Raw genomic sequence first — 18604 nt, 5'->3', positions numbered from 1 at the left:
AAACTCATGACATTTACAACAAAAAGAACTGTGTGGTCACTGTATTGAAGTGAATGGAAGTGTATCCTAGCCTCTGGAATCCAAGGCCGAAAAAGTGTGTCGATACATTGCCGTTTACTTACAAAATCGACCAGTTATAAAGACACCTGTTGTTTTTGTTTTTTTTCATTTTTCTAGTTAAGAGAACTCCGTTTTTAATGAAAGTAGCGCCTTTGCTGTCAGAGTGCAGCAACCAATTGATGCACGTCAACTTCAATACGTCCTCGGGGTCCCTTTAAGTGAAGCATTCTCATGCATAAGAAACTACAGATGTTTATAAGACATTAGAGACACAGAAAAATAAAATTATCTCAAAGCCTAGGCATACACCACAGAACGGAGTGATGCTGTTTGTACTTGTGCGTGTGACAAATGCAGTGCACTCCAGCTCAAAACTGTGCGATAAGGTTGCGAGAAAGATTTTCTTCTCAGCTCCCGTGCTGCCTAATTTTTGCAGTCAACTGTTAATACATTTCCAATGATGCTTAAGCAAGGCACCATTTCGGTAAATTCAACAGCATCATCATGCCACAAAACTTTAATACAGCAGCGCTTTGAACAGAACAATTCTAAAAAAATGAGCTATTACAATAATGCAACTTCAACTGTTACAAGAACCAAAGCAAGTATGAATGTCAAAACACAAGGAAAATGCACCATACAATATAAAGTGTACCAAACTTTTTTATGTTGTAATCATGAGAACTTCACAGATAACCAGGTAAATTGTATTCATATTCATGCTCATAAGACCCGGTAGAATCAATATAAAAACAAAGCTTAAGTTTTTAGCCAAAAACCCACAATTACAACGTCTCGACAGTCTCAATTCCAGCTTTTTCTTTGTCGTGAAAATGTAACAGTTAAATGTGTCTCTGCGGCGAAATGCTCCATAGTTTTTATTTGAAAAGTGTTACAGATGGGAACCAAATTAATACTTAAGAAGCGAAGTAAGACATGATGTTGGGCTACTAAGTTCATAGTGAATGCCAAAAAAAACTGCGCGAAAATGACGGGACAAGAAGAGGCACAAAGACACACACACAAAGCGCAGAACTTCCAACTGACTTCATTTTGTGAAAACAGGGTGCTTATAAAGGCTGTCAACTTCACAAACGAAGTACAGACGAAAAAACATTGTGTGCAGTGCGAAGACAGTATCAACAGGGCCGTCGTTATCAATAAGCTCGCCTTCGTTATCTCTATCAAGGAAAGAGATCGAATTCTTAGAGGGGCACATTTGGGCTTTCCATCAGTCCTAATCAGACGTGGCCCTGCTGATACTGTCTTCGCACTGCATGCAATGTTTTTACGTGTGTACCTTGTTTGTCATGTTGATAGCGTTTATAAGCGCCCTGTTTTCACAAAATGAAGTCAGTTGGAAGTCCTGCGCTTTGTGTGTGTGTGTCTTTGTGCCTCTTCTTGTTCCATCGTCTTCGCGCAGTTTTTTTGGCATTCACTAAAAAGCGAGCATGTAGTTAATTTAGTCTGCAGTTTTCAATACCCAAACTAAGTAAGCCTAAAATTTTCAGCCTTTTAAACACCCATGGACAAAATAAACCAAGAGAATGGACTACACGTTCAAAAGGATGCATTACACGTCTGAATTTATGCTAAAGCAAAAGAACAAATGGTTACAAAAATAGGGCTCACCTGAGAGAGTAATCTCACGGGACACCCTGTCAATCACAAGGCTCTTATCAGATGAATTCGATGGTTCAATGATGTACCTTTCAGGTGTGCTGTACCTGAAAATGGAAAAAAAAAAAGCTTGAAAAATTATTACCATCAAACCACACGATAATACAGTCTCCTGACACTAGATTTAAGATTTCATGAAAAACTGCAGAAGAAATGAAGAACTTAAGAGCGTGGAGATAAATTCTGAAAGAGGTATTTAAGCACAGTTCAATTTCTGTAAGCTTCGTACATCAACCACGGTCACACAAGGCTTGCCATGAATAAGTTGCACTGCACCATGTCAAGCATTGTTTGAATTCCAAGTCAGCAATTCAATTCATCACTTGAATCCATACTTATTTAGGATTGCTCAGTTGCCTGGTCAGCAATAAACTGCCCATTTGCACCAGCACTGCTAGCTGTGACAATGTACTCACTGTTCTTTGCAGCTGAAAAGAACTGATTTCAATGGTAATGAAATCACTTATCATACATCGATTCCATGCCATGCAACTACCACATCAATAATTAACAGTTAAAGAAGAACAAAATAAAACCAAACGGCATCACATCCATAAAAAATTCAAAGCAATATACTGCACGAATGCACGCTATGAAGTTGCCTCAAGGCACTCCTAGTCCATCGGAGGTTTCACATCTGCAAATATGTGCCAAGAACATGTAAAAGCTTTACTGCAGGCTACTTACTCCTTCAGCTCCTCTGTTTACTTTTATCAGCAAAATTTTTTGTTTGCTGTAGCTAAACTTCAGTGCTTTACATTCTTCTTCGCCCCATTTTGTTGAAGTGGCAAATGTGCATGCACTGCTTATCCACAAATTGGTACTTCGAGGAAGAGAAATAGCACAATAACTGTCCCATCTCGGTGGGCACCTTAAATATGCCGTAAGGGAAAGGATAAAGGAGGGAGCAAAAGAAGAAAGAGATAAAGAGGTGACGTTGTAGGGGCCTCCAGAATAATTTGCACCACCTGGGGATCTTTAACATGCACCAACTTTGCACAGCATACGGGCGCCTTCAGCGTTCCGCCTCCATCAAAACGCGGCCACAGCGGTTATATAAACACACAACACACACTAGCAACCATGCATATGTATACAGGCTGGTACGTATTAGCTCTAAAAATAAACTATTACTGTTGTTTTGCTATTATTATACCCTTATCAAAACACAGTACCTGCTTTAGCAGGAACCAAGAAGCAACAGGAGGATCTGTTGCAAAATACCTTAGCTGTTGCTACACCCAGCCAGCAATAGGAAATGCACAACTAATAATCATGACAGAGACATATTGGCTGTAAGTATGATAAAAAAATTTGAAGGAATTCAGAGCATGCACTATCCCTATGAAGTGAAACATTAGCAAAAATAAACTGGAAAAATGCACTGAGCATTACTATACAGTTATGCGCAGCTGCATCAGCACAAACCAGCGGTGTAACACCAGCCTCAAAACATGGTGCTTGAAACCGAAGGGTGTTCGTGTTAACACACTGACGAAAGATATGGAGGTAACACCCTGTTTTTCCAGCTGGCCACGTTTCAATTTATCCCAATGGTACAGGAATATCCACTGTGCAACTGCCAGCGATACTTTATACAAAATAGTCATGTCACCAACGTCTGTCTAAAAAGTAGTGTGACTAGCAGTTCACACAGGAATCAATACACAGTAAGCATGTACTGTATACACCATGTGCCCTAACTGACGACATGAAACAGGTGAGAAACACCTAGAAAGAAGAAGGGCAGAACTATGGCTGAGAATTTTCAACTGGAAGCATTCCTTGTGACAACAGAACATGTAAAACGAGCACTGACGCCATAGTCAGGACAATTTCTAAACTATTTTTGGAGTGAAGCAACATGAGAACCTGACATTTGGTAAATTTAGCCCAACAACTAACTGCAAGACTTTTCTGTTGTAATATATGATGAGATGACTACATGTTGGCCAACTTCTGCAAAGCTCAGATGCATGTCGCAACCATTCCGGATTTCACATAATGCCAAATTTATGAATTCTAAAGATGTAAGATATCTTCGCATACATGAAGAGCAGTCAGGTGGAAGCAATTAGATTGCTGGGCGGTTGTGTGAACCACAGGCTTTTCAAAACGACGGCTCATCGGTTGCAGCCAAAAGGCCGAGGTACAACTTTTAACAAGCGATTCATTAATTACACCAGAAGTAATCAAAATGTGTGCCACACTTTTCCGCACGCCAGCACATCTGTTGTTACACTCGTTCTAAGGCACAACCGCCATTTGTAGTGAACTCGTGCAATATAACTATGGAAACTCAAGCGGACCAAATTCATCAAATTGATCGACGCACAAAGGAAGACGCAGCGGTAACGACAGCGAATAGCTAAATGACTGTTCAGCACGAAACTAAAACGGACCTCAGCACAGGGAAAGAGGAAACTGCGGAATCGAATTCCTGGCTTGTACCGCTATATACGGCTTTACTTATTGTATCTAAGCGTGACTAATGGAAAGCAATGAATTTAAGCGAATACACAGCACGAAGTGTGTTCACGTTCTTACTAACAGAAATGAGCGCACTCACAGAACACACTCCCCGTATACTTCGGACATCATGGTATCATGCTGTTACCGCCTCAATTTTCAGCATTTATCCACACAGCTGCAAATGCGAAGACTGCAGCAGTGTGACAGTGTCAAGTAACATGCGTGATAAGCACAAATCTGCCACCGAAAGAAACCTCAGATGTGCAACTAGGCTACTCAAATCATCGGAATTTAGCAGCCACCCAGGTTGCTGCTTTAGATGCGCTTCGCTGCCAAAAAACCTAAAAATCATGAAATAAGATGCAAATATAGGAGCTGCAACTGAAATAAGTAACAAAAGGGGAGGTTTAAAAAATAGAATGTTACGTCTTTCTTTTGGTGTCTCGGTTAAGATGGCCCGGAAGATGTCGGTACCATGACGACAGCTTATGCAAGTTACAGCGGTTCGTGCTAAAGCTCTAATGTCATAAGCAAAGGAATTATCCTTCACGCATGTTCTACGAACTAATAAGCATGCACGCAAAACAGGAAAGACATGGAAACGTTGAAGAACTTACAAGATAAGGCTGTCGTACACTCCTCCATCCGTGGCCGCCGCCATGACGGTGGCACATGGTTGGCAGTACGCAACAATCAGTTCTCTAGACACGGCCACACGGTCACGGCAACGTGGCCGCAGGTCACAGTGGCACGGTGGCACTGTTCCCGAGGCGAAGTGGGCGAAATCTGCAGTGGAGAGCCACGCAATTTCTGTTTCACTAGTGGCTTGTACCACGGAGGGGTGTAGATTTTATAACTACAAAAGTGAGAGTCACGTAAAGCAACGTATACATTTTTACATCTATGTTCACAGCATCGGGGATTTCCACTGGTCCCTTAGAAGTACACTTTACGTGCACGCACGCACGCCGTATGGGATATTCTAGCTTCCTGTCGTCACCGCATCTCAGTTATTGACATTGAATGTATACGTGTAAAAAATTGAAAATTTGTTACGTAAGGAAATGGCGCAGTATCTGTCTCACATCTCGGCGGACACCTGAACCGCGCCGTAGGGGATAGAGGAGGGACTGAGAGAATAAAGGAAGGTGCCGTAGTGGAGGGCTCCGGAATATTTCTACCACCTGGGGATCTTTAACGTGCACTGACATCGAACAGCACACGGACGCCTTTGCGTTTCGCCTCCATCGAAACGCGGCCGCCGCGGTCAGGATCGAACCCGGGTCGGAACGCCCGGGTACTACGGCTCAGTAGCCGAGCGCCCTTAAACTATAATATTCTAGTTCACTGTACCCTAACCACTGAGCCACCGCGGCGGGTTAGACGTACGTGTAGCACCAACTCCTGAAACAATATGATATTACCAAACTTAAAGCTTCAAGGCCGCAATTAAGCATTTACTGCCACTTCTTGTGCGCGTGTGGCACGGCTATAAGCTTGCAAATGCTAAATGACTCTTTTTGCAATATTTACCTCCACGACTGAAGACCGGGTATGCCGAGTACGCAATTAATGGTTTATGGTTTTATCCGTATGGTTTATCGTCGCAAAGAGACTCGGGCTATGAGGGGCGCCGTAGTGAAAGGCTCCGGAAATTTCGACCACCTGGGGTCATTTAACGCGCACTGACATCGCACAGTACACGGGCCTCTAGAATTTCGCTTCCGTCGAAATTCGCCTGCCGCGGCCGGGATCGAACCCGCGACTTTCGGGTCATGCCGAGCACCGTAACCACTAAGCCACTGCGGCGGCTCAATCAGTTCCGTAATTAAGTTACATATATGTTCATCAGCATAGTACAACATCCCTAGATTTGCAAAGGTGCACGTAACATTCAGCGCAAATAGTATGTGCTCATTAACAGGTCCTACAGGTAATTAACCTTTCAACAACAAACGCCATAGAGGAAAGGGGAGCAAATGCGCCCCCCTCACACCTACCAAATTTTCACAGACATCACCATTTTTCTGCGAATGAAGTTCAAAATTATGCAAAATGCGTTATCCATGTAGGACGTCCCTCACCAATAAGTGATAGTTTCCCTATAGTTGGGCCAGTGGAACTCGCATTAAATGTAGGAAAATTAGTGATAAATAGTGAGGCACATAGAAACAAGTTCTACCAATTTCAAAACACATCTCCAACATTTGCTTCCAATGCTACATGCAAACAATTTGCACCACCATATTTGCAGCTCACATACGTAACAAAACAATGTCGGTACAGGATATCTCGCAGCAAGGTTATTACGTAAAATCATGAATTTCTAAAATAAAATAATTTGGAATGTCTCGTCTATTTTCTAACAAAAAAAAATTGGCCAACGGTTACGCTTCTCGGTAAAGCGAATTTTGAGCACAGCTGGTACAGCACTTGAACCTCAGGTGACAGCATACAGAACACGCAGTGCTGAACGGAAGTGGCGCTGGGTGCTTTTGGTTTCGGGAGATTCAGCTTGGGCAGCGCGCACAGCAATCAGGCGGCGCTGAGCCAGCCAAGCCTCACGGACGGCCAGCAGCATTCGCTACTCTGGCGCCAAGGGACCTGTACCCCCCTCCCGCGGGCTTTTCTTTTCGTGCTCTTCGCAGTCTTTCATCCTTAGTTGCACTCTGTGTTTGCTCTTTCATCCTCCACTGCTTGGGCAGCACGCACGGCATGCAGCTGAGCCTCAGGCACATGGTACTCTGGCGACGCGGAACCTGCTTTCAGCTACTGCCGTACCCTCCTACTCCACTTTCTTTTTCGCGTTCTCTTCGCTGTTGCCATCTTTCACCCTTCTCTGCTCTCTGTGTAGGCTCTTTTTCATCCCCTGCTGTGCTCCTCATTCGCTCAGTTACGCCGTGGGATGACGGCGACGCCGCTACTAAACTTGATTTTCTGTGCTGTTCACCAGGACGGCATCATGCATTTATTTTTGCTCTTCATAATACTGAACGCTTGCTCCACGCTTGAGATCCAGCAAAGCAATCTAATGCATCCATCACTTGGCAGTGGCACATACAGATTCTTCACATCACCCATTGCCGCCTTCCAACACCTGTTCTGCAGCAGCGACCAGCTTCAGGATGCCTCTGTTAACAATGAGCCAGTTTTGAGTTTTGTAGGCGTGCCTGCGCGAGCACAGGCAATTATGCACAGGCATTTATGTTGTTGCACCACCATTGGCGGGATATGAGGCTGGCAGAAACAGTCACGGTAAGTGCGAAGGGACTCGGTGATCTGACAGGTGAAAATGTTGGTCAGTCCAACTGGTTTATGGAACAATTCCCAGTTGGCTCCAGTTGGAACCAACTAGGAATTGTTCCATAAACCAGTTGGATCTGAGAAGCTCAAGTTAGGCCCACTTAAAATCCAGATTCCTCAAAGCAATTCGTATTCATTAAATGTTTAACATCGCTCACACTTCTCATTAAGATCTGGACTGTTAGGTTTTAACATACCAGAGTGACTTAGGCAAAGAGGAACACCGTTGTGGAGGGCCCCCGATTTATTTAGACCATTTGGGGTTCTTATTGTGCACTGACATTGCACAGCACACTGGCACTTCTGTATTTAGCCTCCATCAAAATATGGCCGCCAAAGGCAGGATCGAACCCACAGCCCTGGGACCAACAGCTGAACACCAAAGCCACTCAGCCACCACGGCAGGTCTGTCTTGTCAAGAATCCTATCCAAATTTGTATTTGTTGAATGAAGTTTAAAATACACTGTGATGGAATTTTATGTGCCAAAGCAACACTGTGAGCTATGAGGTAGCTGTGGTTAGTGTTACCAGTGTTTTGTTGTAGAGCACATTATTTTAAAATTTCCCATTTCGTGGCCTCAATCCCGGAATTTCTATGGTTAACCTTGCGTGTGTGCTGCCACTGGACAAATGGCCATTGATATTCGCTCTGTGTTCACTGAAGAACAAAATTTTGAACTGGCTTTTGGACATTTGGGACAAATAATGACCCAAGCTCTCACCTAAGGCCGCCACTTTTGAAAATCAACGCGCTCATGATATGTTTTGAACAGTAACAGTGATATCAAAGGATGGCCTGTCATTACGATGCCGTTTGGTAGAAACCCAGTTTTGGTTTCCTGGTTTTTGATCTTTTTAAATACTTACACTAGGTATCCTTGAAAACCGTTTTTCGTATGAGAGCGAGAGGACTCTAAGGAATGTGATGTGATTGTCAACTCAAAATGTACAAAAAATCCCCAGAGTTGGCACCAAAATCTCGGTATACAGGCATTTTTGCATTTTGCCGAGATCAAACCTGCCAACACGTATAAAACAAAAAATTTTGTAGCTTACATTTAGAAATCGAACTCAGTTTTGGTTCACAAAAACCGGCTAGTGATTAAGTTGGAATTTGCTGAGCTGTTTCATTAACAAAAATACAATAAAAATAAAATATGAGTTTTAACGGCTTCACGAACAAATGCTGTACCCAAACAGCATGAATGAAGTGACGAATATATTGTCCATGTTTGCAAGGGAATGCAAGAAAAAATGATAAAATTACAGCAGGGAAGGTTAAAATACAAAAAAAGAAATATAAACTGCTTCCACTTTCTTGCATTGAATCAGTAAATGACCTTCTCATCAGCTCAGATTTCATGACTTCATTCGATGCTCAAATTTCTGGGTAACACACAGGCACAAACATTTGCAAGATGGCCAGAAAAAATTTGTTGCGATAACTGCAGCGTCTGCGGAAACTTCAGCCACCAGCAACATAAATTGCTTCACTCCGGCCATGTATGTTGTAGATTAATTTTTATGCTGCAAGGGCAGCTTCGGGCAAAGAGCACCAAGGCAAAGGTAGTTTTTACACAACATTGGTTCAAATACCCATTTCCCAAGCATATCGCCCTAGATAAACCGAGCACAATGCCAGGGGAAAGCTTGTACCTGTTGTATCACCAATTGGCACCTGGCAGCACTGGGGATCTAACCCTGCACCTCTCGCACATAAGGCGGATGCTCAAACCACTAGGCTACTGCTGTGTTCAGCACTCCAGCCAAGTAAGCAGAGCTCTCCCAGCTAACTTCAACAGTAACACATATTCAAGCCAACTATGACAAGCTATCTTATAAAGTCATAAGCTGTGCACTAGACAGCACGCAAGAGGCCACCTACAGTATAAATTACTTAATTCCAGCCATGTGCACAAAACCTTTGCACTTTAAATGCATATTCAAGTCAGCTATGGCCAGCTATTGATAATGTTGACTGATAATGATTAATTGATAATGTACGTGCAGGATTGCACTCAAAAGTGATAGGACACAGTCAATGTCAATGTAGACTTAAAATTAGTCTATGAATACCACGCACACAGCCTGGCATACTTAAGATATGCAGGCCTACAATTAGGCTTTCAAAACAAGTTCCACTTTGACAAGAACTGCATACACAAATCAGCCAAGCCGTACAGAGGGTCAATTTCAATGGGATGTTCAAATTTAATTTGTGCCCAGTTAAAAATTGTCATGACCTCAAAGCCATTTGCAAAATATCAAGTGGCGGGCAGTATTATTACTTGTTCCTTTCTGAACAAAACACAACAACTTGCTAGAATTTCTAGATAAAAGAGCAATAATTCTACAACTTGCAGATAGATACTGCTGGTGGTCCTGCCACCCTTATTTTCATGTTCTTCTTACAAATCTTTTATTTTACCTACTATGCATATACAGCCGACAAATGGGAATCTGACAAGTATGGACATCACCCAAGCAAAGCTCTATATTATCAGGAAGATACTAAAGAACACGTTTCTGTCATGTTAAGTATGTACGGAACGTTATTTTCAGCTACAAGATGGTAACACAACCATTTCAAAGATGTTGCTTCCATGGAAGCCACAAAATTTCATAAAAACTCCACAGCTTTACTCAATGCACTGTTTAAAGGATGCCAACAACTGCCATGTTTGCAATGTTCACCAAGGGCTGCAGGAAAGGAAAAAAAATATGCCCAACAAATAGTTATCTTGGGATGACTATTCTGCCTTTGGCTTATGCATTTTCCTGAATGTTACTGGCCAAAGGAACAGTATTATAATCTTCCAGTTAGAAGCCAAATACCCGAAAATATCAAATTTTACAATGTACGATTACTTGAGCTATGAGCCATGCCATGAAACTACCGCACAAATATATAATTTCATGAATCCTCTTACAAAAGGATGATTACAGAAAAGCAAATATTAAAAAGAAACAGGAAATGGTCCTTAAATATTTCTTGTACAGCATACAGACCACAAAACACTGAATAAAATTATACACACATGAATGCTTTACTTCCAACAGTTTTTGAAGCAACAGGCAATGAAGACAGGTCAATGTATGGAAAATATATGGAAGGCAAAGGGCCTATCAATGTAATACTTATCACATAGGCACTTCGGATCCCAATTGAGCGCACTCCGCATGCAGTGCTGCTACATGTTCACTCGATCCCAATCACCAAGTTGGCCTGCTAAACAGGTGGCACTGAATGCCCGTGTGGTTCTAAAATAATAGCAAACAAATGGGTTCGTAACAACGAGAAGCAAAAAAAAAAAACACTTCGGATAAAAAATCCTATGGCTGTAATGCAGCTATGCATGTGGGTGTTAGTACACTAGTTTACTGTCCAGGCAGGTGGGTGGCATTGACAGTATGAACACAATTTTGGAAATCAAGCTGCACTGAATAAAATCAACAATTTTAAAATTTCACAGCTTTTACAGAACACTACCTTTCTGCATATTTCATAAACATTTTGCATTTGACAGTGTCCTGAGCACGAGTCGCAGCCCTCGATGGCGCTTCAGGAACCGAATAGGGGTCGAGCAAGATTGGGCTCGATCATGATTGAACTGGCTGTGCAGCACCGCCAGATCTCCACCGAGTTCAACCCTGATTGTCTCGATCCCTATCGAAAGTGGCCGTGTGAAAGCAGTATAACACTAATTCTTCCATGGGTCTACGAAATGTGCAGACCTGATTAAGCTGCACTTTCAGAACATTAAAAATAGAGACAAAAATCAAGGGAACAGGAGAAAGTGACAAAGATTCTCAAATGATTTCATTTATTTACTTCAAAGTGGCAGGTGTGTGCGTGTGGCAGGCTGTTATACACCTCCATGATGACAACAAAATGTATACAATTTCTTTCGGTCGCAGCAAAACTGGTACATCAATTCATATTGTACATCTGTCATCAATATACACGTGCACCTTCCATCGCCTACCATCTCGTCAACGACAAGCATCTTACTAAAAATTGCATGCCCGACATTTACAATCTGAAACAAAAAAACATATCGTCTATAACATCTATTAACAGTTCTTAACTTGACATCTGCACAATAAGTTCAATGTTAAGCAAATTGCACTAAAATAGAGCTGCGCATTACAATGCGCACTCATTATGCTGATTCCATCACTGATACTGCTCTAGCTGTAAAAAGCCTAAAGACTACAAGTGAACACCAGCAAGCTCCATATATAGGTCAAGTTAAAAATACAACAATGAAAGTTGTGCCGGGCTGATTACCCTCTTTCTCCACACATAGAATACGTATAAGAAAAAACCATCACACCATCAGTAAAACAGAAAATATGCTGTCCTTCAGGCTTTAAAAGGCCAAGCCCATGCAGCACTCTAATGGCAAAAAAGCGTTTGTGTAATACCTGACATAAGCCACGAAACCTGCAAGAGTGCTGATGTATGTGCATAAGATGTGGGATGCATACTGTTCCAAAAACATGCACACAGGAGAAGCGAACAGTACAAAACAGACATTCAGTCCTGTTATGTGCGCTTTGTTTACAGCTTCGATCAGCGTCGTGGCCAAGTTCACTGGTTCATGACAATATGATGCCTCCTCCTGAATGCTCAATCCTCTGGAAAAAAAAAAAAAAAAGACATTGGAGACCATGAAATATCATTCCACTACCACATTATGAACACCACAACTAAAAAAATGACTCAGTACTTGGTTGGTTGGTTTATGGGGGTTTAACGTCCCAAAGCGACTCAGGCTATGAGAGACGCCATAGTGAAAGGCTCCGGAAATTTCGACCACCTGGGGTTCTTTAACGTGCACTGACATCGCACAGCACACGGGCCTCTAGAATTTCTCCTCCATCGAAATTCGACCACCACGGCCGGGATCGAACCTGCATCTTTCGGGCCAGCAGCCGAGCGCCATAACCACTCAGCCACCGCGGCGGCGACTCAGTACTTCTGGTTTATCTCCTCGAATGGAAGCCAGATTCTTTCTATGCACTGTGAACAATTTGACACTTCCATTTATGGTGGCGCTGAACTGAAAATGCATCACCCTTTGATACTTTGTAAGGTCTTTTGCTGAAAGGTGCTAAACCACTTTCTTGACTTCTTTGAGGATCCTTAGCAAGATCTATATGAACACATCACGACACCATATTGCCACATTGAATTCAGATGGTGCTACTGTAATGAGTATTCAAGATTGCTTCAAAGACTTGTACAACAAAACCTTATAATATGACACTCATTATTCTGAGCAGTTTTAACTGCCTTCAAAACTTCTCTGAACGTATTAGTCAGGTGTGTAAAATGCAGATTAATTTTAATTTGAGCTCACTTTGAAAACATTAAAACTACAATGATTTCATGAGGCTGTGAGTGAGTGTCACACAAATTTACTACAAACACTGTAGTGCAAGTAGCAAATACGCAGGTAAAAGAATTTGGAACCATGAATAAAGACACTGGGTCTCTTTATCTGCTCCAAGAGCTCAGTTTTAACAGCCAAAACTTGCCAAAGTAAGCAACTATACAACTTTGACCTTTTTCTCATGATGAAATAAAAAAATACAACGGAATGATTATTTAAAAATTTTTCCTCTGTCTATCTGGTTTCGTTTATGGGGCTTAATGTCCCAAAGCGACACAATCTATGAGGAACACCATAGTGGAGAGCTCCGTTTAATTTTGACCACCTGGGGTTCCTTTAATGTGCACTGACATCACACAGTACACAGGTTTCTAGCATTTCGCCTCCATATAAATGCAACTGCCGCGGCCAGGATTGAACCCGTGTCTTATGGTTCAGCAGCCAAGTACCATAACCACTGAGTCACCGCGACAGCTCTTTGATTGGAATTTTGCAAGACAAGAACATTCTTGCAAGTGAAGCAAGATCCATTAGTACAGTGGCTTTACTGCATCATGAACACAAAAAGAAAGTGCAAAGAATTATCTCTGATAATGTGGGCCTCAAAGCAATCATGTGCACATGCCTGTAAAACAAAGATGCGCAAGCAGGCTTGCGTCTTGCATAGTGACACTGCCGAGCATGACAAACCCTTACATTTTACCTGCATATTTAACAGAAGACTGCAGCCCCTGGCAGACCTCCAGGGCTGTTTTTTAGCATTGCTTTCCTTTCTTTTGGTCCTCTGTTTTGGTCCACAGTTACGTACGCCATGGCAGATGGTACCAATGACAGAGGGCCAGAAGAAAAGAAAATGAAATGAAACATTACAAAACAAGGCCCCAGGTTTCTTTTGGGTAACAAAAGCCACAAACGAAAAACAGACTCTGCGTACTATGAGCAGCTTTCAAGCATACTCAATGTTGAGCAACAAGTTTGCAACAAACAAGCTTTGCCCAAGAAAAAAAGACCATGGCTGCCACGGAAGCAGGAACATAAGACGGCACTGTGGTTTCCGATCTGCACCAAGTTCAAGAGTTCAAAGGTGAAAAAGACTTCTACTTCTACTTTCATGTACTTGTTAATAAGTGAAAATGTGCATACAATGGCCTCTATGGAAAGATGTAGCCAAATCAAATTTTCACTGCAAGTAGAATGGTTTGCACAGCCAAGAGAACTTTAGCAAGTGATGTTGGCACTGAGCAGTAAGAGAAGGATATGATGCTTTCAGGGTAGCACGGAAAAACTGAAGTACTTCATTTGAATAATTCCCGCTTCAACTAAAGCTATGAGATGAAGGAGAAGCTATTTAAACCATCCAACAGTCCATAGCAGCACCTCTAACAGCCATTACTAGCTCGAACACCCGTTACTGCTCAGCTCTCTACATACAACTCGCCTAGTTTTTCATTCAGAGACTATAATTTTGCTTTCTCCCTCCAGTCTAAATGAAATAAATTATACTGTCTGAAAAGGGCTTGTTGATACTAGAGAGAAGTCTATCCTATGGCAAGGAAAGCACAGGCTGCACATAGAAGTAGATGTAATAATTTTCAACAGCTAACCAAACATGATCTAAATAACTGATATTTAAATTTTACCACTCAATGTGATTATGCAGCCTTTGTAGTTGTGCTGCGTGATTTCTTCCCAGTAATTTCCCTCAACACAGCTGCTTCCTTACACAGCACATTGCATGCGGCAGGAGCTCCCACTAACTCAAATCATCCTTCTACTACAGCCAGTTCTCTGCAACTTAAATTTTAATTACAAATATTCCACTGTACTACAAAATAAATATAATTACCATTTACATGAAAGGAAACTCACCTGAAGAGGCTCTACAAAATCCAGCCAGTCTGAAGCATGCGTTGGCAGCAGTCCCATTGACGAACATTTATAGAGAGCTAAGGCCAGACAAGCGAGGTTGCCAAAAAGATAGACTATTTTCTGAAGAATAGCTTGGCCCCCTTCAATCATCTTGAATGCTGCATAAAAAATATAACACATATTTAAATGGAAGCCCTTCGTAATGGTGCCAGCCATGTAAAGCTTGACAGTGCATTATTTTTTTAACAAGGTGATCTGACGAAGTGGAGCCAAAAGTGCTCCAGAAGACAACAGTAGGCACTTTTCACTGCTAGACAAAATACTTAGCCAAAGCATGCACTCAACTGTGCATAACATGAGCAATGAACCTCAAGGCACTCATACACACCACAGAGGCATTTTATTAGGGTGAGAATTTTGTTACCCACGTGGTTTGTCTGTACTATGAAACGATACTACCAATGGCTGCTTAACAAGCAATGAAAACGAGGCAACAATCTAAACAATAAGAGATCTGCATCCAATTCATAATGTTCCTTATTTTTTGCATGTACAGCATTGCTCAGTCAAGCAGAGTAAGTACTGTGCTACAAGAGGCTGCTTCCTCTGCTCACTAGGACATGTCATGAAGTAAATGTCAGAATGGAAAGCCCCAGAACATGATCCTCAAGCTTAAAAACTGTCAATGATAATCAAAAATGGTTTTTCACGGCTACGTTGCCCAAGGCACTGGTTTGTTTTGCATTCAGTGAAGTGCTTTTCACATATTAAACTGAGTGGCTTCTAAATATACTACAAACACAGTTGGCCTAAGTTTTGAAATTTGTTTAAATTAAATAGAGCAGCAATAATTTGAGCTTGAATTTCTGCCACGGGACTGTAAATCTAGTGTACAATGGCATTTGAATCGAAAAGTATTTGTTGCAGTACCACTTAATGAGATTTCAAATGAAATTTGATTTTTGCTATAATGGAAACGATCTTGGTATATTTAGTCTGCACAGTAGTAAACTTGCTTTTTTCTTATGCACGCTAACTATTCACTGAATATTTAAAAAAACACTACTGTACTAAGGAAAAGCATCACAAATAATGACACAAAGCACTTACTTGATTGAATTGTTAACAGTGCTTTGACAGGCCTCAAGAACAACATCCCGACCATCATGATTGGAAAGATTGAGATAGAATTTCCAGCCATGTACATGATGAAAAGGTTCATAGGCACCTGCTTCCATGGGGCCAAAGCTACGTCCCAGGATTTCTGCAAAACGTACAGACAAGTAAGAAAAAAAGACTCCAATATTGCCCACACTAATATATATATTGACCAACTGCACTTCCAAGTGTTTAAATGAACACAAGAAATTAAAACTGCAGCATGCAGTTACATGACAGCTACAAGAAGAAGCTGGAAAAATGTACTAGAGTGGTGAAATTAGTGGAACACGACACTGATTTCATCCCTCTAATTCATGTCTTCAGAATGCATGCATAAAATCTCATCACATCTGACAGACGAACAAAGGAAGAGCCCAAATGTGAAAATGCCCCCTTCATCCGATTTTGTCATTCAATTCCATCTCACTTCAACATAAAGGAATTTCAAGGCAGCACAACATCAGTAATTCAGTTTCAGTCGATTGCTTTTCAAGTCGACTGCTTTTAAAGTAATAATTACAAATGTTGATGAAGAGTGGCTCTCACATCATTCCATTTTCAGTGAAGAAGCATACGCAATTACAACAATACTAATACAAGCCCTTGTGCAACTTGTTAGTGATAAGAACAAATTTAGCAACATGACAAAACATTAAAATAAGTAACTTCAGTTAAAATTAAAAAGAAAACTGTGATTGGAAAATTCGGAGAGAATACTTTATACGTTCCCTTTCAGTCGTCTGCTTTTTTTTTCAAGTTACATAGCATTTCGTTTCTATTTCCACATAACAAGAGTATGCTTGTTTTGATAAAAAACACATCCATATCAGACATGGATACCACTTTGAAGTTAAAGGTTTGTATGGCGTGTTTCTTAAATGGGCCGAAATGCCATATTTTTTGTTGCATATTTTTTCCTTCAAAGCAATGCTTAGACATTAGTAAACATGGATCACACATGGAATTCACATGCATGTGGTATATAATCTTCAATTAGATTTTTTCTAATTGAAAATTAGAACTAGAAAATTTGGCGAGCCACACAGCTCAGTTCCAGTTTTCGTTTCAGCATCCGAATGGTGGTTGTGACATTTTAGGTAGGTTTGAGATCACTCCAGGCATACAAAAATGGTAATATAATAGCCATTTATTCACTCACTGACATTGTGGCTTTTGGGCAGGCTAGTGTAAGAGTTGGAGTGAACTGAAATAATGAAACAGCAATTATACTGCAGTGATTTTGTATGCCTCACATGATCTCAAACCTATCTGTGACGTCACAGCCATCATTCATCTGCTGAAACCGGAACTACATGGGAGAAGAAATTACGAGGATGAATTCCTTCACACACAATACTGTGCATTTTATAAGTACATAAACATACTCAATGCTATGCGTATGTCACTTCTCTCCAATATATATTATTAGCTGTAACATAAATTCGCTAAAATGCACACTTAAAAGGACTGCTCTTACCTTAACAATGAGATTTGCTTCTGTCTCGCGACTTGCTTCGCTATGTCCTTGTCCCAGGGACGAACTGTAGCCCGGCGGTGACGCCAGCTCCGTCACTTTGTCAGTTCGCCTGAAGAAATAAAAAAAAGCACTTCTTAGGCAAAATATATATAAAAAAGAAAAAGCGTTGCTTTCGGAGTACACAACATATCAAAACCTTGTACTACCGTACCTGGTGTTAACCACAACGGCGACATAAAGACTGGGCAAACATTCACTTATGCTACCAAAGCGACAACTGTTCATTCACCATGGCCTTTACCACCTATTTTTTCCAGAAAACATATATACGTGACTTCGCGCTGCGAGATAGAAAACAGCGCACGAAAGACACCAGCTCCTACCGGCGCGATAGCACGTGACTTGCACGAAAGTACAACAAGCAAATTAAACTCCATGTAACCGCTTTTGAAACAGGAGAACTCGGCGTAGTTCAATCTAATTTACATACGGAAAATGTGCTGGTGTTAGGTGAATATACGGTGAATAGGTGAATATGTGTGACACAGATTCACGCTGGAACTCGGCGGCTAGCAGACCGAGTCAGACACCAATTAAAGGCTAGCTTTTCACAAGAGAAACGTTCAGTATGGTAAATTCCGTGCCAAAATGCGCGGTAATTCAACTATTTCGCAACGTCATCAGCTAACCGAACTCAGCTGCGCCTGTGAGTGGAGAAATACACCAACTGGCAAGAAACAGAAGCTACAGCAACAAGCGTTCAACTGGATTTCGCTACTAGTGCCAAAGAAAAACACAGCAAAGTATTAACGTCATAGTATTTACCTCTGAGAAGACGCGAAGGACCATTTATGCCGTTTCGCCGCAGCTCTGCTACCCAAACTTGCAGCCATTTTAAGTTGATAGCAGCGTTGTGAGCCTGGCGACCAAACTGACCAAACATTGCGCCAAAGTTTTCCCAGTCTTCCCCTGTCAGCACATTATAACTTTTCTGAAGCTAACAATTATACCTAAAACGTACACGTAATAAATTTGCACAGAAACTTCTGGATCATGGTTAGTTCCACAGAATATTAAACAAAGCTTGAAGGTTTTTTTTTTTTGCTAAGGTTCCAGTTTCGGTTTTGAACATTGCATTTTTTAGAATGTTTTTAGTTCGACCACTAACGACAAATTGTACTT

General features: G+C 41.4%; 2 protein-coding genes across 4 annotated transcripts in view; both read right to left on the bottom strand.

Moving 5' to 3' along the window:
• The window catches only part of Sac1 (phosphatidylinositol-3-phosphatase SAC1), a 35960-nt gene extending 31004 nt beyond the window's left edge, over window positions 1-4956 (bottom strand). Inside the window, exons 1-2 of one of the 2 annotated variants that reach the window (XM_077647023.1) lie at window positions 4830-4956; window positions 1693-1787 (exon numbers count right to left, since the gene is read on the bottom strand). In XM_077647023.1, the coding sequence (XP_077503149.1) occupies window positions 1693-1787; window positions 4830-4873 (139 nt within the window). In that variant the 5' untranslated portion in view covers window positions 4874-4956. Of the gene's footprint in view, window positions 1-1692; window positions 1788-4309; window positions 4513-4829 lie in introns of those variants that run through there. The other variant, XM_077647022.1, reaches the window with a different exon arrangement.
• Window positions 4957-11323: 6367 nt separating this feature from the next.
• EMC4 (ER membrane protein complex subunit 4) lies at window positions 11324-18402 on the bottom strand. 2 transcript variants are annotated; one of them, XM_077647021.1, is made up of 5 exons: window positions 18248-18402; window positions 17423-17531; window positions 15895-16048; window positions 14785-14942; window positions 11324-12157 (listed from the first exon to the last, which is right to left on the bottom strand). In XM_077647021.1, exons 1-5 carry the CDS (start codon window positions 18313-18315, stop codon window positions 12119-12121), a joined length of 528 nt encoding a protein of 175 aa, XP_077503147.1. In that variant the 5' UTR covers window positions 18316-18402; the 3' UTR covers window positions 11324-12118. The 2 variants fall into 2 exon arrangements, with proteins under 2 accessions (XP_077503147.1, XP_077503146.1); XM_077647020.1 differs by lacking the exon at window positions 11324-12157 and adding an exon at window positions 13445-13540.
• Window positions 18403-18604: the final 202 nt, after the last annotated feature.

Source organism: Amblyomma americanum, chromosome 1 (genome assembly GCF_052857255.1).
Source record: "Amblyomma americanum isolate KBUSLIRL-KWMA chromosome 1, ASM5285725v1, whole genome shotgun sequence".
Lineage (NCBI taxonomy): Eukaryota > Metazoa > Arthropoda > Arachnida > Ixodida > Ixodidae > Amblyomma > Amblyomma americanum.
Note: the sequence above shows the minus strand (reverse complement) of the source record. Positions and strands in the feature narration are given on the sequence as shown.